The sequence below is a fragment of the Orycteropus afer genome, unplaced genomic scaffold, assembly GCF_000298275.1.
Source record: "Orycteropus afer afer isolate SDZICR_OR568_19922 unplaced genomic scaffold, OryAfe1.0 scaffold00247, whole genome shotgun sequence".
NCBI lineage: Eukaryota > Metazoa > Chordata > Mammalia > Tubulidentata > Orycteropodidae > Orycteropus > Orycteropus afer.
Genome location: NW_006921834.1, coordinates 4747318 through 4769964, shown reverse-complemented (window position 1 = coordinate 4769964; position 22647 = coordinate 4747318). Strand labels below are relative to the sequence as shown.

The window sequence follows — 22647 nt, the reverse complement described above, 5'->3', positions numbered from 1 at the left end:
CCAATCTGCAAAATGAGAGGATTTGAATTGTACTAAACAAAAAGCAGACTTACTGCCATCAAGTCGCTTCCAACTCACAGCAACCACCTTTGGTTTCTGAGGCGTTAAGTCTTTATGGAAGTAGATTGCCCAGTCTTCCTTCTGCGGAGTGTCTGGTGGGTTTGAACTGCCAAACTTCTGGTTAGCAGTCAAGTGCCTCAGGCACTCCGCCACCACAGCTCCTGTCAAACCTTTTTTTTTTTTTTTTAAAGCTGTGGAATCCTTTTTTCCAAGTAAAATTGTATGCAAAAGCGCAAAGAAAAACAAACCTTGGGCTGGAGTAGGGTGGGAGTCCTGCATGGGTCCCACTTATACTGCCCTGCTCATGTATGTATCACTCTGATCCAGGTGGCCTTGAAGGGTCCATGGAAGATGGTTTGGAAAAACCCAGAGGTCTGAATACATTGAAATATTAGGAGCTCTGGTGGTGTGGTGGATAAGGCATTTGGCTGCTAACCAGAAGGTCAGTGGTTCAAACCCACCACCTGCTCTGCAGAAGGAAGTTGGAGTGATCTACTTACGTAAAGATTTACAGCCTTGGAAACCCAGTGGGGGTTGCTATGAGTCAGATACGCCTCAATGGCAGTGAGTTTGGTTTATTTGGTTATCAGGGAGCCATGACAGGTTCTAACCAGATCACTTAATGTGATTGGTATTAAATAATGAGTTCTCCATCTGTAGTGGACAGGGTGATTTAGACAGAGGAAAGAGACTGGTTAAGGGGTGGTTTTCTTATTGGGTGTAGATAAGGAGAAGAAGTCATTGGGCTCATTCTGTTGGTCTGTGGAAGTGTGGTCTGTACTGGCCATAGGAATGAGGGAACCCAAGAGAGATGTTTCAAGAGAGAATTTCAGGACAAAATGAAGTGTCACCTGTGGAGCATCAGGAACAGAGATGGGGGTGGACAAAGGGTGGGAGATGATAAATTGTTGGGATAAGCCCCAGGCACTTGCAGGACCCTTGGAGGGGTAGAATTGGGGGTTGGGGACATGAATGTGGGAAATCTGTGAGAGGAGGTGAGAGTGGAAGTGAACAGGAATTGCCTGAAGGGCAGAGGAGGACCAGATGAAGTGAGCGGGTGGGTGGGTGCAGGCTTAGCTGAAGCAGAAACTCCTGTTGATGTTGACTTACAGAGGAGAAAGGGAATGGGTGACTCCCTTCCCCTTGTAAATATTAGCCCTTAATCCTTCCTCTCTTACCTATCTGGCGAGGGGGCTCCAGGCTGGTGGTGGGATAGGGTAGAGGATGACAGCTGAACTAAAGTAAGGCTGCAGGTGGCTGCAGCTTGGTCTGTGTCCTGATAAGCCCGTCCAGGCCCTTCTTTCCTCCAAGAGGCAGGTTATACCTGGTCAGAACTGTTCCTTCCACAGGTGCTAGGGTGGGCTGGGAGCTCGGGTGCTCCCTGACCTTTGGGAGGGGGTGTGTAGTGGTAGGAGAGTGTGAAAAGATCCCTTGAATGCTTCTGGGCTTCACCCCAGGATGCCACCACCTTGCTGTGTGACCTTGAGCAAGTGCCATTATTTCTCTGAGCCTGTTTATTTATAAAATGGTGAGCAGTTGGCATAAATTTCTTGAAAAGATTTCTCAGGCTCCATGCGGTTAGGAAATTTGGTAATTTTCCAAGTAGTGTGCACTCACTTTGTAAGGGGCTGGAGAGAGAATTGGTGAAAACTCAGGTTCAGCCTGTGGAGCAGAGCCCAACGACCGAGTTTGGGCCTGGCACAGCCCGGCCTTGGGAAAGGCACTTCTGCCGAAAACTTTGCGTGGAGAATTGGGGGGAGGAAGTAAGGACAGCCCAAACTGATGTCTCTAGGGGTAACCTCTAGGCTTAACGATGGGTAACCTCTAGGCTTGAGATCTTGCTGCGAAAGGCGAAAGAAGGGCCAAGTGCACAACTGCGCTTTGGGCGGAGGTGGGGCGCAGGCTCGCCAGGGTGTGTCCGAGTTGCCCGCCCCAGCCCTAGGCTTGCCCTGGCGGCCCAGCAGCAGCAGAGGGCGATACCCCAGGCCTCCAAGGAGCGATTGGGAGGGGGCAAAGGCGGAGCCCGGCACAGAGGGAGCCGAGGGGCCGGGCGCGGCCGAGGATCCCGGGAGCAGGCGGAGGGCGAGGAGATCCTTGTTCGGGGAAGCCCCGCGGCCGCAGCCCTCACGCGCCCTCTTCTCGGGCCCAGGCCCTCCCAGCTGGTTATTTCGGACCTGGAGGCTCCCCTACCGGGTTCCGAGTCTGGTGGGGGAAGCGGGGCGAATGGGGGAGCAGCTATTTTTAGCCGGCGCGGCGGGCGCGAGGGGACTATTTATAGATCAAACACTCCGCGCTCCCTGCGTCAATGGAACCCCGCGTGCGTCACGCGCGCAGACATTCCAGGCCCCCTCTCGCCCCGCCCCCTCGGGCTCCCCGGCCGCGCGCCTCCCTCTGTCCGCCTCCCGCCGGAACCGCACCGCCCCCCGCGCCCTTGTAAGGCCAAAGCTCGCCGGGCCGCGTGCGTCAGTGGCGCCCCCGCCCCTCCCCGTGCGTCACGGAGCGCTTAAGAGGAAGGTCCGGCGGGGCGGTGGAGCCCCAGTGGCAGAGGCTGTGAAACTTGGGGGAGTGTGCGGAGACTGCGGGAGCGCACGCGGGTCCAGACTGCGTCTCAAGACGGGCGCCGGTCCCGGGTAGGAGGAGCAGGAGCCAGCCGGGTAGGTGCCCCACGGAGACCGTGCATTTGAGCGGATCTCTGTGTGTTAGGTTTTAGGGGTGTTGCATGAAGGAGAGGAAGTGTACGCGCGGGTAGAAAGGATGTTGTAGGGTCGGCATGCAGGAGAGCGGGTTACGGTGCTCTTCTAGGCTTGGAAGGTAGCGGTTGGAGCGGAACGAGGACCCAGATTGGACTGGACTCCGCTGGGCGCCGGAGGTGGGGGGGGGGTGTATGCAAGGTGGAAGCCGCAGGAGGTTGGGGTTGGCGCCAGGAGTGAGGACTTGTCCAGCAAGCAGCTGGACTAAGTTCAATCTCCCAAGGTGCCGAAGTTGGCGCAGGGTGCTTTGGACTTGGGTGCTGATGGGGGTCTGAGCTTCAGCGGTGTTGGAATCATCGGTCGGCTCGGATTTCCGTAAGGGTCTTCTTTCTGCCAGTCTGGAAAGCCTCCTCTAGTTGCGTACTTTAGGACTGTAACTTAGTTTGCAATGATTCCGGCTCCTGAGTGTTTCTTTGTTTTTTTTTTTCTTTTGTCTGGCCTGTGTCCATAGACCTCCGGACTACCAAAGGGAATAGGTAGCATTGGTGGCTGAACTGTGGAGGGGGTGCTTGCTATGTGTTGGAATAAGTGAGTCTTTCTAGGGGCAGAAGCAGGGGCAGTCTCTCTCTGGAAGCACAGTTGAGTGTTGTTTTAACTGTGGCTTGGATTGTGTGTGTGTGTGTGTGTGTAGAGAGAAAAATGTGGAAACCCTTGTCCTTGGGGAGGGATTTGGGATTTTGGAGACAGTTGCTAATGTAGGAGCCTCTTGTGTGGGGCTACCTATGGGATCCTCACACCCCACCACTGGAGCCTGGAATGCTGATTACCTCCTTGCTCCCCCCCCCCACCCAGTCTCTGTTGGATCTCACAGGTAGGGTGCAGCCTCAGGCTTGTTCAACATAACAGGTGCAAACCACATTGTTGCCAGGACCTGCCTGAAGCCGGATTCTCCCCACTCCCTCCTTCAACCCCACCTCTTCCTCCTCTCTCTGGGACTGCCCTGGGGTGGTGGTGGTGGGCTGGATGTAGGTTCTGTGTTGTTAAGTACCTGCCTAGTTTGGAAGCTTGGGGGGGGGCTCATAGATTGATAGGGGTTGATCCGGATGTGGGACGTCCAAGTGGAGAAACAGGACTTGAGTAAGTCTGGAACGCCCAGCCCTGGGAGGCTGCTGGCTCTCCTCCACCCTCAACCCATCCCTATCCAGGCTGTCCTAGTGCTGGGAGACGTGGCTACCCTTATCTTGAGCAGGTGCCCAGGGCTGCTTGCCTGTGGACGGACCCTCCAGGTGGGTGGGGCCAGAACTCTGAGGGGATTTGTTGGCTGGGTCGGTCCTGTGTCAGGTCAGGAGTAGACCTGTGCCATGTAGGGTCCATGTCGGTGGGAGAATGGCTAGGGCCAGAGGACTCCCTGGGTTCTTGGCCAAAGGGTAATGACAGCCTTTGCTCCCATCTGCTGTACTTCTTGTATGCTGTGTTCCAGCTTGAGTTCTTGCCCAGGTCCCCTCCCTGTGAGGTTATACAGACCCCAGGCAGGGAATTGGGGGAGAGAACCTGTCCTGGAGCTTCCTTTGTGTTACTTTGAACAGTCTGTGAATTTAAGAATCCCCTGACTGATGCTTTCTCTCTTCCTCCAGGCCCCTCATAGTTGGGGATGTTTAGCCCCCTTTGCCTTGCCCAAAACCTGAGCCCCTGGATTCTTCAGGACACAGATGCTGCTTTAATGGAGGGGCCTAGGCAGGTGGAGCCCTCTTCTTCACGCATAACCTGTTTATGTCCTTTGCTGGGCTCTCAGCGTTTTCTCTCTTTTTTTTAGTTGGTAGATACAAAGAACTAATGAAGTAAATGCCTTAATAATATTTTATAAGCAGCAGCAATTCAGAAGGAAAGATGAATCTGTACTTGAGTTCAGAAATTTAGATATGTAATTGCCAAGGGGGAAATACAGGTTGGAGATAAAGTAAGGATTTTAGGCATGAGAGCAGTTACAACAGAGTCGTTTCATCTTTTCTTTGAGTGTTCTCTTGTAAAAAGAACAAGGAGAAGTGCTGAAAGGGTAGCAGGGAAATTCCTCTTAGGGACTGTCCATTCCCTTGGAAGTCCAGGGGGCTGTTTTCTCCCTCTCCCTCTCCCCCTCAGACTTTCTCCAGCATATGGCCTTTAAAGGTTTGAAGCCAGGTTCCCGATGCCCTAGGGAGCTGGGAACAGGGTGAGGAGACTTGGGTTCCCTTCCTCTTTGCTTCTGGGAGCATCCCAGGCTGCGCAGAATGGGAGCCCAGCCCCAGATGGCAGAACTGGGGTACACGTGGGATCTGCAGCCTTTGCTCAGTCCGTAGATGGGGGTTGGGATGTGGGCAAGGTCGGGGCGGCTGCATTGCTTCTTAGGCTGCTTTCTTAGGCAGGGCAGGCTCTGGATCTTCACTCCCAGTCCCTCTTCCCTATCCAGGATGCTCTTCTTCCCAGGTACTGTGCAGGATGGAGAAGAAGGGCTTTTGCAGAATCCTGGGCTGTGCCTGGGAATATTCCCAGAAAGAGCCTGGTTGGAGAAACAACATATCTGCTCCTGGGGATTGGGCATAAGGCTTTGCCTGCCTGCTTCTCCCACTCACCCTTCTCCTAGCCCCTACCCGGTGGAGGAGGGGCGGGGGGCTGGAGGAACACAGCTTCCTCCTGTTCCAGCGGAGAAATGCTGGCCAGATGCCTTCCTGAGGGTTCCCAGGCCGACTGGGGTGTGGCTGGCCTTCTGACTGAGCCCACTCTTGCTGGGTCACTGCCTGGGGACTTTGTGGCATTTAGGTTGAGATGGTGCTCTGGCCAGGGGTCAGGATCCTGGATACTATGATTGGTCATAGCCCTAAGGCCTTGGTATCCCATCTCTTGTCTGGGATTCCTGCCACCTGGCTGCCTCTGGGGCCTATATGTTGAAATGAGGTTTCAGGCTTCTCGAACTAACTCCTCCCCTCCCCTTCCTTGGCTCTTCTCCCTCTTCAGAGATGCCCTGTATCCAAGCCCAATATGGGACACCAGCGCCAAGCCCAGGAGCCCGTGACCATCTGGCAAGCGACCCCCTGACCCCTGAGCTCAACAAGCCCACCATGGACTTGGCCACCCCTGAGACAGTCCCTGCTGCCCCCACTGCCTTGCCCAGCTTCAGCACCTTCATGGACGGCTACACTGGAGAGTTTGACACCTTCCTCTACCAGCTGCCAGGAACAGCCCAGCCGTGCTCCTCAGCCTCCTCCTCAGCCTCTTCCACATCCTCATCTTCAGCCACCTCCCCTGCCTCTACTTCCTTCAAGTTCGAGGACTTCCAGGTGTATGGCTGCTACCCAGGCACTCTGAGCGGCCCATTGGACGAGACCTTGTCCTCTAGCGGCTCTGACTACTACGGCAGTCCCTGCTCAGTCCCATCACCGTCCACGCCCAGCTTCCAGCAACCCCAGCTCTCTCCCTGGGATGGCTCATTTGCCCATTTCTCACCCAGCCAGACTTACGAAGGCCTGCGGGCATGGACAGAGCAGCTGCCCAAGGCCTCTGGGCCCCCCCAGCCCCCAGCCTTCTTCTCTTTCGGTGTCCCCACTGGCCCCAGCCCCAGCCTTGCCCAAAGCCCCCTGAAGCTGTTCCCCTCACAGGCCACCCACCAGCTGGTGGAAGGTGAGAGCTATTCCATGCCAACAGCTTTCCCAGGCCTGGCGCCCACCTCCCCACACCTTGACAGCTCGAGGTTGCTGGATGTACCTGTGACCTCGGCCAAAGCCCTGAGTGGGGCTCCCAGTGGAAGTGAGGGCCGCTGTGCCGTGTGTGGGGACAACGCTTCATGCCAGCATTATGGCGTCCGTACTTGTGAGGGCTGCAAGGGCTTCTTCAAGGTACTATGCTATTCTAGCTGTGCTTTTGGTAGGAAGTGGGGACATGCAGGTGTCTCTGTCCAGTGGGATCTGAAGCTTGCCTTGGGTTCTCCTCCCAACTAGTCCTGCCTGGCAACAAGAGAGTGAGACTACCAGATGGACTTGCACAGAGATGGGAATGGGCCAGCAGGCCTGCAGAGAGCTAGAGGTGGTGTGTGACATGGGCAGAGGGTGCAGGCCGTGGGGATATGAGAAGGGGAGGTTCTGATGCCAGCCTCTGACTTTCCCCTGCTTGCCCTCCCCCAACTCAAGGTCCTAGTGGAAGGGGGGCCCCATGCACTCGTGTTCCTGGCATAAGATGAAAGAATCTGGGCAGAGGACTTGGTGCTTGAGGGCTGGGGGTGGACTGAGGAACAGGCTGTGTGTTTGTCCCAGCACTGGGTGCCTGCTTAGCTTCCTGTCCCCAGCCCCTCCTTGGCCTTCTCGTCTGCCCCAGGAAAGGGGCAGGTGGACACAGGCACAGTAAAAAAGTATAGATGTCAGGACTGCTGGGGAACCTCAGCTCCTGACCCTTATGTCCTGGGGTCCTCCCCTTGAGGCAGAAACCTCCCCTAGTGCCCCCAAGACTTTCCTCTTCCTCCCCCCATCCCTCCATCTCTCCCTCCCCTGCCACCCAAATGTTAGAAAAATAGCTGTGAACAGAGAACGCTTTTGTCTGCCATAGCAGCAGGATCTGGACGGTCCCCTCCCCTGGACTTTCCCCCCTCCCCACCCCATTCTCTGACAGCCTGTTCCGTGTTGCCCCCCCTCCCCCAGCGCACAGTGCAGAAAAACGCCAAGTACATCTGCCTAGCCAACAAGGACTGCCCTGTGGACAAGAGGAGGCGAAATCGCTGCCAGTTCTGCCGCTTCCAGAAATGCCTGGCTGTGGGCATGGTGAAGGAAGGTGGGTGGCTGTGGATGGGGCCAGTGGGACAGGCGGGGCTGAGCAGGTGGGACTGGGCAAGTCCCCCAGACAGCTGCTCTGGTGGGCCACAGGGGAGGACGTGTCTGCACCTTCTTTCCACTCCCACCTCCAGTCCCCTGAAGGTGGGGGCTGGGAGTCCAGGGTGGTTTCCACCAGCCTGGCTTGTGAGAGAGATGGGAGGAGGTCTCTTTAGGGTCTCCTGGGTCTCGGGGGCTCAGTGCTTCCCAGCTTTGGTGTACATGGCTTTTAGCTAAGAGTACATGGGGTTGCTTCCTCCCTTCTTCACCTTGCCCATTTCTCTGCAGTTGTCCGGACAGACAGTCTGAAGGGGCGACGGGGCCGGCTCCCTTCAAAACCTAAGCAGCCCCCAGATGCCTCCCCTGCCAACCTCCTCACTTCCCTGGTCCGGGCACATCTGGACTCAGGGCCCAGCACTACCAGACTGGACTATTCCAAGGTGAGATCTCACTCTACTCGACCCTGCTCCTGCTCTGGGGAATGCAGCTGCTAGCACCTTGAGTGCCTTTGTGCACATTAAAAAGGACTCACCCTCTAGCTCAATACACTGAAAAAAAGAGAAGCCACTTCTGGGTTGACCAGATGGAAAACTATACCCCTCAGGGGCCCAATTAGAAAAATATGTTCCTTCCAGGAGCACAGCCCTGGGATAATATGTGAGAATTGGCAAGCAAATGCGTGGGCTGAATTTCCGTTCTCTCCTCTCTCCTGTGATTGGGCATCTGAGTGCATGACAACAGCCATGCATGGTGGCCTTGGTATGGGGCCTTTATGGGGTTCTGACCCCAATGGGCTGCTCTCCTAGTTCCAGGAGTTGCTGTTGCCCCGTTTTGGGAAGGAAGATGCTGGGGATGTGCAGCAGTTCTACGATCTGCTCTCGGGTTCCCTGGAGGTTATCCGCAAATGGGCCGACAAGATCCCTGGCTTTGCTGAGCTGTCACCCAGTGACCAGGACCTGCTGCTGGAGTCGGCCTTTCTGGAGCTCTTCATCCTCCGCCTGGCCTACCGGTGAGCTGCCTGCTGTCTGCCTGGCCCCTTCCCCCTGCCGCCCTGCCCCTGAGCTACCCTGACCACCACTTGTGTCTGCCACCCACCAGGTCCAAGCCTGGTGAGGGGAAGCTCATCTTCTGCTCAGGCCTGGTGCTACATCGGCTGCAGTGTGCCCGTGGCTTTGGCGACTGGATTGACAACATCCTAGCCTTCTCACGGTCCCTCCACAGCTTGGTTGTCGATGTCCCTGCCTTTGCCTGCTTGTCAGCTCTCGTCCTCATCACCGGTGAGTGGCCAGCACCAAGCTGGGTCCTTGGGATTCAGGGAGGGGTGGGAATAGAGGTGCTGGCTGGTTCTCAAGAGGGTGCTGTCCTAGGCAATGGAGAGGACCTGAAAGCATGGCCCTGAGTGGGCTGATACCTAGCACTTCTTGGCCACCTGCTCATAGCTGCCTGTGAAGAATGGATGATAAGAGTCAGAGAGAGGCAGACACTTGCTCAGAGTAGCACAGCTGGTAGACGGTAGACCTGGGGGCAGCCTCGCTGCATCTAACTCCAAAGCCCCATCAATCAAGTCTTTGAATTACCCCAGACCAGCCAGAATCCTAGGAGCTCTGATGGTGCAGTAGTTAAAGTACTTGGCTGCTAAACAAAAGGTCAGTGGTTCAAATCCACCAACCATTCTGGGAGAAAGATGAGGCATTTTGCTTCTGTAAAGACTTCCAGCATTGGGAATCCTTTGGGGGTAGTTTTACTATGTTGTATAGGGTCACAAAGGAGGGAGCTCTGGTGGCATAGTGCCTGAGGCATTTAACTGCTAACCAGAAGGCTGGCAGTGCAAACCCACCAGCCACTCCTCAGAAGGAGGATTGGACAGTCTAATTCTGTAGTGATACTGCCTCAGAAACCCAAGGAGCAGTCGTTGCAAGTTGGATCCGACTCAACGGCAGTGAGTTTGGTTTTGGTTTGGCAACCCAATATCCAAAGAGCTCTGGTGGTACAGTGGTTAAAGCATTTGGCTACTAACCAAAAGGTCAATGGTTCAAACCCACCAGCCACTCCATGGCAGAAGAGGCAGTCTGCATCTGTAAAGATTTACAGGCTTGGGAATCCTATGGGGCAGTTCTACTGTCCTATAGGGTCACTGTGGGTCTGCTATGAGTTGGAATCAACTCAGTGGCGGTGGGTTATTTTTGGTGGACCCCAGAGTCTGGAGTGTCTGGGTGGGCAAACAGTTAACACACTTGGCTGCTAACTGAGAGATTGGTAGTTGACGTCCATCCAGAGATGCTTTGGTGGAAAGGCCTGATGGTCTACTTCCAAAACATCAGCCTTTGAAAACCTCGTGCAGCACACTTCTACTCTGACACCCCTGGGGTCCCCATGAGTTGGAGTCAACTCAGTGACAACGAGTGGTATGGGCTGGTGTTCTCCAGGATCTAGACTGTATGGTGGCAAGTACGTGGCCCAGGGTTTTTGTTTGTTTTGAAAACGTTTTACTGATGTATACACATACAGAAAAAGGCAGAAATGATAAATTTTCACAAACTAAGCACAGTTAAGTACCCAGCACCTGGATCAAGAAACAGAACATGGCCAGAACCCCTCCTGTGCTCCTTCCCGCCATCTTCTCCCCCAGGAGTAACCACTGTCCTAATGTCCTAACTTCTGACACCTTGGATCAGTTGTGCCTGGTTTTGTACTTCATGTAATTGTTATTACACATTTAATACATTTACGTATGAACACTTGAGTCCAAAGAGGATGGATTCTTTGGGGTCAAGTATAGGAGTTTTCAGATAGCTTTTTATTTTTTAAAGCACTGGAGCCCATTACAACCTTTTTCCCCTTAACTTTCACATGGAACTCTAGCATAAAAAGCAAAATTAGAAGCCCTCTGGGCTGAAGAAAGACTTGTGGGTTCAAAGCTAGCTCTCCCTGGTGGTAGCCTCTGAAACACTGCTGCCAAAGTGCCAAGACGCTTCAGAACAGTCTGGGGTGGCCTAGCCAGAAAGGCTAGAGTTTTATTTCTTTTTTGTGACTTCGGGCAAATCATATAACCTCTCTTGGCCTCAGTTTCTCATTTGGGATATAAGGACAATGAGTGCCATTGCCCTCATAGGCTTCTGATAAACAAAAAGGCATTGCTGTCAAGTTGGATCCAACTCCTAGTGACCCCTTTTTGGGTTTCCGCGGTGGTATCACTATGGGGCTTGAAAATGGGCTTGCGTGTGCGTGTAAGCTTTTACAGAGTGCCAGAGAAGTATGAGGAATGGTCAGTGGCAGAAGTTGATCCTTCAGGGCTCAGACGCAGGGGAGGCTGGGTCTTTGGGGTGTCTGGTCCTTGGACGGGTGGTTAAGCCCACACCTTGTTCGCAGACCGGCACGGGCTGCAGGAGCCACGGCGGGTGGAGGAGCTGCAGAACCGCATTGCCAGTTGCCTGAAGGAGCACATCTCGTCTGTGGCGGGTGAGCCCCAGCCGGCCAGCTGCCTGTCCCGCCTGCTGGGCAAGCTGCCTGAGCTGCGGACCCTGTGCACACAGGGCTTGCAGCGCATCTTCTACCTCAAGCTGGAGGACTTGGTGCCCCCTCCACCCATCGTTGACAAGATCTTTATGGACACGCTGCCCTTCTGACCCCAGCCTGGGAATATCCGTGCACATGTGTGTGTGCACTCGTATACCACCCCACGTGCCTTTAGCCCATGGCCCACGAACCCTAGAGCATTGCCTGCCCCTCAGCTGGGTTTGAGCTGCAGACTGACTGATCTCCTCATTTGCTCTAGGATGTCGGCAGGAAGCTCAAGCCCTGGGGGAGGAGAGTGCATTCATGGGAGTGACCCCCGCACTATTTGTCTTACCCCCCCAAACCCCTGGCCTTCATGTTTTTATAAGATAAACCGTTTTTAACACACACTGCCATGCTGTAAATAAGCTGAATGCTGCTGTAAATACAGGAAGGAAGAAGTTGAGGTGGGAGTGGGGGTTGGGAAGAAGAGATAAGGGCCCCCCACCAGCCTGGGCTAGTCTTTTCCAGCCTCCTTGTGTTTGCTCTCTCTTCCCACCCTCCTTCCACGTGTACATAACTGTCACTGTAGGAGGAAGACAAATGACAGATTCTGACATTTATATTTGTGTATTTTCCTGGATTTATAGTATGTGACTTTTCTGATTAATATATTTAATATATTGAATAAAAAATAGACATGTAGCTGAAACTGGGATTCTATCTCTGATACCCTGTCTCCTGCCTCCTACACACAGACACACACGCACCCATAATTACATAAGTAGGAGCGATAAGAGTGGCTCTGAATAAATCTTGAATTTTACCTACCTGGGTTGGGTTAATAGGCCTCTCTTTACTCTTTTGTGAAAAAGCAATAACCAGTTACCACTGGGTCAGTTCTAACTTGTGACAGTGCTGCATTTGAGTGGAACTATGCTTCATAGGGTTTTAGTGGCTGATTTTTCAAAAGAAGCAGACTACCAGGCTTTTCTGAGGTACCTCGGGGTGGACTAACCACCAACCTGTTGATCAGCAGTCGAGAGTGTTAGCCATATCCACCACCAGGGTTTCATTTGTAAAAGTGGGATGATAATGACATTTGCTTCATGAGGTTGTTACATAAAGCACTTAGTATGGTTTCTAACACGTAGAAAGCATCCAGTCAACTTGCTGAGTTGTTTATGGTGTGTGTGGTGGAGGCAGACTTAACCAAGGGTCTAGAAACAGTTTGGCTTCAGGGCTCAGGATTGTCACCTACTAGTTCCTAACCTGGGCAAAGTATTTCATGACTGTGATAGTCAGTTTTCACATCTGTAAAACAGGAAAGAGGAGAGACCCAACCTCCCAGAGCTGTTAGGATTAAAGGAGTGTGTGTGTTTAATGCTTAGCCCAGGGCTGGCTGTAAGTAAGGCAAAATGGTAGTAGTCACTCAGTGTAAGGTGTTTTTTCTGTCTCATTCTCAGCATTCCTTCCTATCCTCTTGCTACCCAGAAAGAAGACCCAAGGAGCTGGTAGCCCTTGCTGCCTTGGTAAGATTATTCTGAGATCCTTATCTGTGCCCAGGTGCCCCCACATAGGAGCTCCAATATCCAAGCTCATCACTTACTTAAGATTTCTTGGCTCTACTCCCAGACAAATTTGGTAAAGGGGGAGTCCATGAATCTGTACTTCTAGCAAAGACCCCGGTGAATCAGATGCAGGTGGTCTGGAGGTACCCTCCTGAGAAATGTGAACCTAGACCACCCTTTACCCAAGGCCCAAAGTAGCTAGTCACCACAAAGGGCTTGGCCCTTTTCACTACACTCAATGCTGCTCCTGCCTCATTTCCTTTTCAGAGACCTGGCAGGAGCCCTGAAGGCAAAGCCCCCAAACCAGTTCTTCACAGCCCCAGTAACTAGTTGGATGGGGGCAGTCCCTCCTGGATGGGAGTCAGACCAAACTACTCTGTTCAGGAGATGGGGAGAGGCCAGGGCATTCTGGGCTATCCCAGTCTGCAGATTCCACAAGAGGTCCCCAGCCATGCCCTCATGTGGGTTCTGAGAGGTTAGTCCCGTGTCAGGTCTTCTTAAGGGCATTGGGGATGGCAGTGGGGGGCCTGAGTTCTGCACACTAAGAACACTGTCCCCAGCAGTGCTGTGATCTTCGGAGGATATGTCCCCGGCACCCCACCCCTGAGTGAGCCTTTGTTGACAGTACTAGCATCTGGCAAGGTGCTGTGGGAAAGGAGCCTTGGATGAGGATTCAGAAGATCTGGTTCTGTTCTCAGTTCCGCCTCCAATTTCATGCTGCTCTCAGAGAAGTTCTTCTTCCTCACTGAGCCTTGGTTTCCCCATCTGTGTAGTAAGAAGGTAAGTCCAGTAATAGTGTTCTGGTTAGAAGCAGAGCTTGCAGGGAAGTCTCCCACCATCTGTGACTAGATAGCTAATGTTTATTGAGTCCTTACTATGTGCCAGACACTGTTTGAAGCACTTTATATGTATTCATTCATTTAATCATAAATCCCACATTTACAGGTGAAGACACTGAAGCACAGAAAGGTTACATAACTTTCCCAAAATTCCACAGCTAGTAAGTGCCAGAGCTGAGATTTAAACTCAGGTAGTCTGGCTTGAATTTGTGCTCTTAACTGTTCTACTGTGTGGCCTGCCTGTGTGGTGGGGACAACCACATCTTCCTTGTAAGGTTGTAGCAAGGGCTAGAAATAGCTCATGAGAAGAACCTAGCATATAGTGGAGCATAATAGGAGGTAGCTGTTTGCACTAGGTCTCTGTTGTTATATGCTGTGGACCCCTCCTTGGGTTTCTGAGGCAGTATCACTATGGAAGTAGATTGCCCAACCTTCCTTCCAAGGAGTGGCTGGTGGGTTTGAACCACCAGCCTTCTGGTTAGCAGTCAAGTGCCTTAGACACTACGCTACCAGAGCTCCCCACTAGGTCTCTGGTGTGGTGCAAATGGTTTGCATTCAACAAAGGTCTTTGGGTGGCATAAGTGGTTTTCACTTGGCTCCCAATCAAAATGTTGGCAGCTTAAACTTATCCACTGGTCTTATGGAAGAAAGATGGAAGAAAAACCTGGTGATCTCCTTCAATAAAGATGATACCCAAGAAAACGCTATGGAGCTTAGTTTTATTCACTAACACATGGGATTGCCGTGAGTTGGAATCCATTCAAAGACAGTGGGTTTGATTTTTTTTTTTTTCGTTTATTTTTACACAGAGGAGGATTCATCCCAAAGAAAGGAAATGACTTTCCCAAGGTCACCTAGTTTGTAAGTAGCTGAACTGGGTGTGTCTGGGCAGGGAGACCCTGGGTGTCCCAGTTCAGGGCCTTACAAATAAAAGGATCTCCATTGATGGTGTTTTCTTCAGTTCCTTCTCAGGACTCTGGCAATTGGGGTTCAGGGTAGGGGGCTGATTCCCCCAACCCCACCCTGCCCCACCCTGCCCCACCCAAGGGCTGGAGCCTGGTTGCCAACTTTTTCTTTCCACTAAGCAACTGGAAGAACTGGCCTCCAAGTCTTGCTAGGGGCCGGGAGGGCGAACAAGGGGGCATTGAGCTTGGTGGGGCCTCACAATGGCCGCTCTGTCCCAGCTGGCCGGGGGCTGGGCCTGTTTCCGACAGGGACAATAGTCAAAGGGCAGTGACGCCGGCAGGGCCTGGAATCCCAGGCGGGATTTTCCAAGTCCTCAAAGCCTGCTGTTTGTCCTCATGTGGAGACCCAGGAAGCCTGCTCCCTGTCTCCCCCAACCCCACCCACGCTGGGCCCTGTGCCCAGAGTCCCTGGCCCCCTCCCGAGCCCTCAAGTACCCCTGTGACTGGGAAGGGTTGGCTCTGGGCCCTAGGGTCTGAGGGGGAGCTCTGCATCCCAGGGGTTTATGCAGGACATCCCTTTCTGGGAACCTGGGGTGGAGGAAGCTGCCCTACACCAGGATTTGGTTATGGAGGGAGGTGGTGAGGGCCAGCCAAGCTTGAGGAGATGGAGAAACTTCTGAGGGTCACGGGCAGCCATGCTGTGTTTGCACTATACTGTGCTACATGGTGGGTCTGGGTATCCAGCATGTTCACTGTGTGGCAGCCGTGTCCTCAGGGCAGCCCGGCTCTGTGGCTGCAGAGGTAAGACTGTGAGAGATCCTGTCAGAGGTGAAGGCAGCTGTGGCGGATCTGGCCAGTCAGCAGATTGCTAGGCACGGCCTTTCGTAGCCCTGAGGCGGTCGTGTTAGGCCTATAAAACTCATGTCCTGACAGGGCTGTGCTGGGCCTGAGGATTCCCAGGGAGTTTCAGGTTGGAAATCTGAAAGAACCTATTGCCCTACCCTCAGCGCCTTAGTGTGGCAGAGACCCCAGGGCTGCTGGGTCTCTTCAAAGGATGAGGCTAAAGGGTGAGCCTCTCTGTCCACCCACCTTCCAGCCCTGTCTGGGCCTGGCCTTGGAGCCCTGCAGCCTCTGCTGGCAGCTGCTCTATCTTCCCCAGGCAGTCAGAGCCCAGTCCCAGGCAGTCCTTTCTGCCCCAAACCTCTGCCTCCTGCCCTGTCCAGTCCCAAGTTCTTCCTTCACCCCCAGTTGGGGGCTGTTTGGTTAAGGCCTAGGCTGGCTATTGGGACTTTGAAACTTCCAGCTCCCTATGGGAGAACAGGAAGGAGTTAGTGCAATACTGAGAAAAAGCACCCCCACCCCCCAATATCTCCTTCCCCACACAAGCCAGAGACATTCAGAGGGCAGGAGGCACATTCCAGGGTCTCTGGCTGAACTCAGAGCTGGCCTGAAGGCTATGGGGTCCTGGGGGCTCTGGCTTGGCTTCTGCCTTCTGTCCCCACCCCAGGGCCATGATCTGCTCATCTTCCCCACACCCTGACTCCTCCTCACCTCCTGCTAGGCCCTGATCCTGCTAGACTGGGGGGCCACTTGAGGTCTCCTCAAGGTCTGACCTAGTCGCTGGCACCATCCAGCCCCTACTTAGGACCATAAATCAGGCTCTGCATGACCACGGGGGCTGGGGGTGGCAGCTGGGCCGGGGAGGGGAGCGCGGGGGGGCCTTGTCCTGGTACATGCTGCGTTAGCAGGGAGCAGTGCCCAGCTGCAAGCTGGGAGGGCGGGGTGCTGACTTGCTGCCCTCCCTCGCCCAGGCACATTAGAGGGAAGGGGCCTCTAGTGTGATAACTGGGATATCATCAGGATACAGAGATGCTCCTACCAGACAAGAAACCAGGGACAGAAAAACAGCCCCCCAGGGGTACTCACAGAGTCTACTCTATCAGGGGTGGAAAAATAGCCCACCTCTGTTTCAAGAATAGTCACATAGAATCCAAAGAGCGACAGATACACACACCTTCCATAGGAACAGATGTACAGGCCTTGCAGGAAGGACAGATAACCCCATGGGACAGATACCCAGAAAAAAAAAGCTCCACCCTTCCCTCACCTCAACCTGGCTAGAGAGACAAACACATAAGCTTAGAGATAGAGGCACACTACCCTTCCTCAATACAGAATGACAGATCTCCCAGGAGGACAGACAGCAGACATGCCTCCTCTGGGCTTGGTCCAGGTCTAGAGGCTGCCTTGTGAGGTTGGGGCTGGGAGGTGCCTCTTTCTCACGCTCTCTGTGGCTCTCTCGCTCTCTCTCCTCCGCCCAGTCATTTCCTCTGCCACCAAGGAGGGGCCTGGAAGTGATATTCCAGAGAGGGTGGGGGATGGAGGAGGCCCTGTCCAGCATCCCAGGGCAGATGTCAGAGGCAACAGCTGGTCCTCCTTGCCCCCATGGCCTGGCTGGGGCTGGAGGGCAGCAGGCAGGGTGCTGAAGGCCCAGCCAAGCCGGCCACTGTCAGGAACCACTGGCCTGACGTCAGTCCCACTCATTGTTGTTGCTGGGGCTTGAGTCACTCCCTGTGACGCCACTGGGGTCAGCTCTGGAGCGGCCGGGGGTGGGCTACAGAGCCAACTTTGGGGCTCAGCTCTGTCCTGGGTACACACCAGGACAAAATGGGGCTATCTGTGGCCACACACACCATACAAAGTCAGCTGGCTAGTCCCAAGGACTTGGGTTGGCCTTCAAGCTCCCTCCAGAGGCCTTTGCTGCAGGCATGGCTCAGAGGGCCACAGCCAGTGCCCTGGTGGCCTGGCTGGCCATGGTCTGGGCTCTGCCTGAGCAGTTGGCCCTTTGTGGCCTTGTTCCCAAGCCTCTGAGCCTTCAGTTTCCACTCTCAGTCCACAATGAGGCCTTTCCAGCATTTTTCTTTCTTCTTCTCCAGGAAACCTCCCAAGAAAAAGAGTCCCACTTCTTGCTGGAATCTCTAAGCCCCCTTCCCTGGCCATTTCCTCAGGTTGCTGTCCTGTGATCTCTGCAGCCATCCCTGTTCCCTCCTGGTTCCCAGTCAACTAACTCCCAAACTTGCTGAAAGGAGGGCTTGGGACTTCCCTTCCCTCTGAATGTGTTACTTCTATTCCAGGTCACCAGTATCTTTCTGAAATGACATCAGTAGCCTCCATCTTGGCCCCTCTGGCCCCTGAAACACCTACTGCCATTTCTCTCATACCGCTTGTCATGTTTTCTTGTCCAAGTACATCTGCTGGCCTATCTCCTCTGTAAGATCCTGAGGTTTTGAGGGCCAGAATTATGACTTGTCCACTTTGATATTACTAGGTATGACATAGGCCTGGTATGTGGACAGTTACATATGTGTGGCATGAATAAATGAATAAATGATTACATCTTGATGTTTGAGAGTAGGAGCATAGGAAGGGAGAAATTCACCCCATACATCCCCACATTTTTGGTCAGGACCTTCCCTTCCTGACAGGAAGTGGGACTTCACTGGAATCCAAGGTCTGAGATGCAATGAGGTGAAAAGGTCCAGGGAGGCATGGGGTGGCAAGAATTTATGTTTGGGTATCAGATAAGAGAGGTGAGAGAGCTCAGCCTCACCCTTAAGCAGGAAAGGCTCCATAGAGAAAATATGTTTTGGAGTAAGGATGAGAGTTGGTAAATCACAAGATGTGGAATGAAGAAAGGGAGCCATGTGGCCTTGGAAAGCCATAATCTATTTTTGAGCCTCAGTTTCATTATCTGTAAACTGGGGAGAAAATGATACTTACTTTGAAAGGTAGTTGGAGAAATCATAATAGTGCATGTGAAGTGCTAGCATCGTGCCTAGTCAGGCTTGGTGATTGAGAGTAGTGATGATGAGGTTAGGATAGTGGCGGAAAAGGGCCCTGAGAGGGAGGGTGTCCAGGGGCCAGAGAGAGGTCAGTCACTGCCCTCATTCACAAGCAGTCTCTGGGGCTTAGGCCCTGGCTCCCCTCCACTCCAGGGATGGTTCTCACCTCCTTGGGTCTCCCTCCTTCATCTGCTCACAGATTCTCTCCTCTCAATATTTTCTCCTGATATATTTCCTGGCTTAGTCCAGGTTCCAGATGAAGTTGCTGGTCTGTAGTATGGGCAATCTCCTTCTCAAGGTCCTGGCAGTACTCCTAGGCTGCCTGGGGAGAGGTGCCCCTAACTGAGACAGAGACAGTGGCTGCAAGAGGGCAGACTATGGTGGAGAAGCAAAAAGAATAGAGAGGAGAGGGGGGTGGAGAAGGCCAGCCAGAAGAGGAGGCTGTGCAGCTGGGCTTAGAAAAACTGGGTGTCTTATTAAAGCAAGAATTTGTTTTACAATTCTGGAGGCTAGGAGTCAACCAAATTCAGAATGGAGGCAGGGCCATGCTCCCTGTGAAGTCTCTAGAGAAAGATTTATTCTCCCAGCTCCTGTTAGCCCCAGGCATTCCTTGGCTCGAAAGTGCATCTTCACATGGCAGTCTTTCCTCTGTCTCTGTGTGTCTCTTTTATACTCAGATTGGATTAGGACCCATGATACTCCAGTATGACCTCATGTTAACTGGTAACATCTTCAAAGACTATTTCCAAACAAGGTTATGCTCACAAGTACCAGGAGTTAAACCAAAAAAGAAAAAAAAAAAAAAAACACCTCACTGCCATCAAGTTGAATCCAACTAGTGAACCTTCCTTGGGTTTCTGAGGCAGTATCTATATGGAAGTAGATTGCCCAGTCTTCCTTCCAAGGAGTGCTGGTGGGTTTGGACCACCAGCCTTCTGGTTAGCAGTCAAATGCCTTAGGTACTACGCCATCAAGGGTTAGGACTGTAATATATCATAATTCAGTCAATAACAAGTCTAAAGGGTGGGTGAGTGACAGTGATATGCTGGTGCTATACCCCTGATGAGCAAGATGTAATCATTCATTTGGGACTCCACATTCAATGATGTTCTCTAGCTTGATATTGGCCATGGCAGGAAATTGGCAAATATTACAAATGAGGGCATACCTCCCCAGAGCAAAAGACCCACTGCCATCGAGTTGATTCTGACTCAGAGTGTCCCTATAGGACAGAGCAGAACTGCCTTATAGAGTTGTTCTGGTTACCCAGTGCTGCTCTGATGAGAAATATACCACAAATGGGATGGCTTTAACAAACAGGAGTTTATTCTTACAATTTGGAGGCTTTAAGTCCAAGTTCAAAGTGCCAGGCTCTAGGGGCTGGGTGAAAGCCCCTCAACCTTGAGGTCCAGCTTTGCTTCCTGCTCTCGGCCCACTGGAGCTAGAGGCGTTTCTTCACTCAAACAGCTGTTGGCTGCTGAGGCTGGAAACCCCAAGGTTGACAAGTAAAAAGGCACAGTCCCGATGTTACCAGACCACACGGTAGGCCATTAGCTTAAGTCCATTGTAAGTCCCAAGGTCAGCAGAGCATGGCAGGCTGCTGAGCAACAACACGGCTACATGCAGGGTCCAGGCATGCCATAGGCTAGAGACCATTCTCAAAGCTTCTCCTTATATACAGAAAGCAGACCACATACCCAAAGGTAGCTACTCAGCTGCTTGTGGTAGATCCCACCATGGAGTTGATTGCCAGTCTCATCATAGGGAATAACTACTACCACTAGCTGCCTAGCCACTCAAGCAGGCCCAGCCAAGTTGACAAACAAACATAACCATCACAAGAGTTTTCAAGGCTGTAAAATCTTCACAGAAACAGACTACCACATCTTTCTCCCACAGAGCAACTGGTAGATTTGAACCACTGACCTTTTGGTTAGCAGCCAAGTGCTTTTAACCACTGGACCACTAGGGCTCTTATTCCTTCCTAGAGAGTGAATGTTGGAGAGTGGTAGTGCATAAGAGAGTCAGGGTGGAAAAGCCAGAAAGATCACTTCTATAGTGATAAAGAGCCCTGGATTTCAATCCTAGACTCTGTCACTTACTGAGTTAACTTGGGTAAATCACCCTTTTCAAGTGCAAATTTCTCCATCTACCTTGTAGGAGTGATGGATATCAAGCTTAAATACAGTAATATATGCAAAGCATTCAACAAATGGTAGGAGCTCTGGTAGTATAGTGCCTAAGGCACTTGACAGCTAACCAGAAGGCTGGTGGTTCAAACCCACCAGCCACTCCTCGGAAGGAAGTTTGGGCAATCTACTTTCTTAGTGATACTGCCTCGGAAACCTGAGGAGGGCTCGCTATGAGTCAGGTCTCACTCGACGGCACACAACAATTATTATTTTGGGAGAAAATATGTGCTAGAAGACAAAGAACTTAATCCCCAAGTAAACAATTTAAGAAGGGTTGCTATGAGTTGGAATCAACTTGTTGGCAGTGGGTATACGTGTTGTGGGTGGGGAGCATGCCAGGGTCTGTGGGCATTAACAGAGATATCTGCCCTGGGCTTACAATCCACATGGAGAACCAAACACACTTCCAATAGGTTCATAGCACTAAAACTGCCTCACATGCATACAACATTTTTCGTATGAGTTCTCTCTTGCAATCTTTATTTGTAAAGGAGGAAATCAGAAAAGCTGAGTGATATCAAGGGTCATATAGAAAGGCAATGGCAGCTACAATTACCCTTACAAGAATCGTAACCAGATAGGTCATGATAGAGTACTGGTACCGTTCAAAGATAACATAATTAAGATTAAGACCCTTTCTTCAGCATCTTTATGTGGGTTGAGGGCCAGGGATCCTGTCTATTATTCATGTTGGACAAACTAGGGTTCTGCCGTCTACTCTGCGTGACGCAGCACACTGGGTAGCGCTCATCTGCAAACAGCAGGCTCCTCTTGTGGCGATTCGTCCTTGCTTCCAGGCCTCTCAGCTCAGAGCTGGAGACCACATCTCCGCCCCAGGAGGCGGGCTCGCCGCCGAGGACTCCTCCCAGACCAGGGAAGCTGCGCAGTGCACATCCGATCCCTTTCTCCCTCCCTGCCACCAGTCTCTATGGCGGAAGTGGGTTGTACCAGCAGAAGCACAACAACACTGTTAGTGGGGGAGTGAGTGGACTCGTTCAAACGAGGGAGATACTTCTCACCATCAAATCTTAAAAGCAGAGATGAAATCAAGAAAAAGTATCATACAGATTATAGAGCAATATATGACTGTATTTTCCTGATTATGTGAATACAGAAACGATCTGGACAGCTGTATTCACGTTAGGACGTGGCCGAGCTATGCACCGCCCCCCCTGGGAGGCTGGTGGAGTAGTTAGCACTCTTCCGGTACGCCCGGACGTGGAGATGGTGTTCCGGTCTCGGCTCTCTCTCCTGCAGTGGAGGTCTGGCACTTACGGAGAGTTTCGTCGAATGGCGGAGGGGTCGGGGACGAGTGTCTAAAGAGGTAAAGGGGCCGTTCTAACTATCTCCCTCCCTCTTCTGTACCAGCCTGGGAGCTCTCCGGGGCGGTGGGAATGAGGGTTCACCTCGAAATCCCAAGTCCCGCCAGACTCGGCAGTCCACGAGATATCGGAGAAGTGTCTGCCCTATTCCTGGACTGTGGAGGTTCGCGGGTAGTAACGGTGGGAGAAACCGGACCCAGGCGGGAAGTTGTTTGCGTCCCGCCTGAGTCTCTTGATGCGAAGCTGAGTAGCTTTGTGATTTTGCCTTTAGTCCATCTTTAGGGGCTCATCGCTCACGCAGAGGTTTTGGCGTACCTGCGGAGGTCGTACCTGGACGTGGTGAGGAAAAGAAGGGACATGCGCTGAGCTTGAGTGGCCGGCGCTTCAGATTTATACACGTAAGTTGGTGGTACGGGTGTGAGTGTGGGTATCCTGACTCCAGTTTGGCTCCTAGAAGGCGTCTGTCGGGCTCTGCCCCTGTGCTCTGCAGACTCAGGCCTTGGGGATCAGAGGGAGGATACTTCCTGGGCCCTGCATTGGGGAATGTCCCTGTTCAGGGTGCGGCCAGACTTGCTCATCATAGACAAAAGGTGGCTGCTGTGGGTTGGAGGCTGGAACTATCAGGACAGACTTCTTGGAGGAGTGGAGCCTAGAATAGTACACAGAAAGAGGGAAAGGCCTGGGCTTGGGGCAAAAGTGAGGAACTGTTGTTAGATAGAGATAAATATTGATTTGGGTGAAGAGAAGGGCAGTGTACCAACTGTGAGTGACCAATATGGCAGCATTGAGGATGAGAAAAACATAGAGAGGTACATGGGAAGTTGTTGTTGTTTGCCGTCGAGTCGGCCCGACTCATAGCGACCCCTCCTTGGGTTTCCGAGGCAGTATCACTACGGAAGTAG

The 22647-nt window shown here is 52.6% G+C and overlaps 1 protein-coding gene across 1 annotated transcript; it reads left to right on the top strand.

The window, feature by feature from the left end:
- The first annotated feature begins 810 nt into the window (after positions 1 to 810).
- NR4A1 (nuclear receptor subfamily 4 group A member 1) lies at positions 811 to 11205 on the top strand. The gene is made up of 8 exons (XM_007949575.2): positions 811 to 828; positions 4051 to 4098; positions 5741 to 6616; positions 7412 to 7541; positions 7868 to 8019; positions 8386 to 8588; positions 8678 to 8856; positions 10949 to 11205. Exons 3-8 carry the CDS (start codon positions 5741 to 5743, stop codon positions 11203 to 11205), a joined length of 1797 nt encoding a protein of 598 aa, XP_007947766.1. The 5' UTR covers positions 811 to 828; positions 4051 to 4098.
- The last annotated feature ends 11442 nt before the right edge of the window (positions 11206 to 22647 follow it).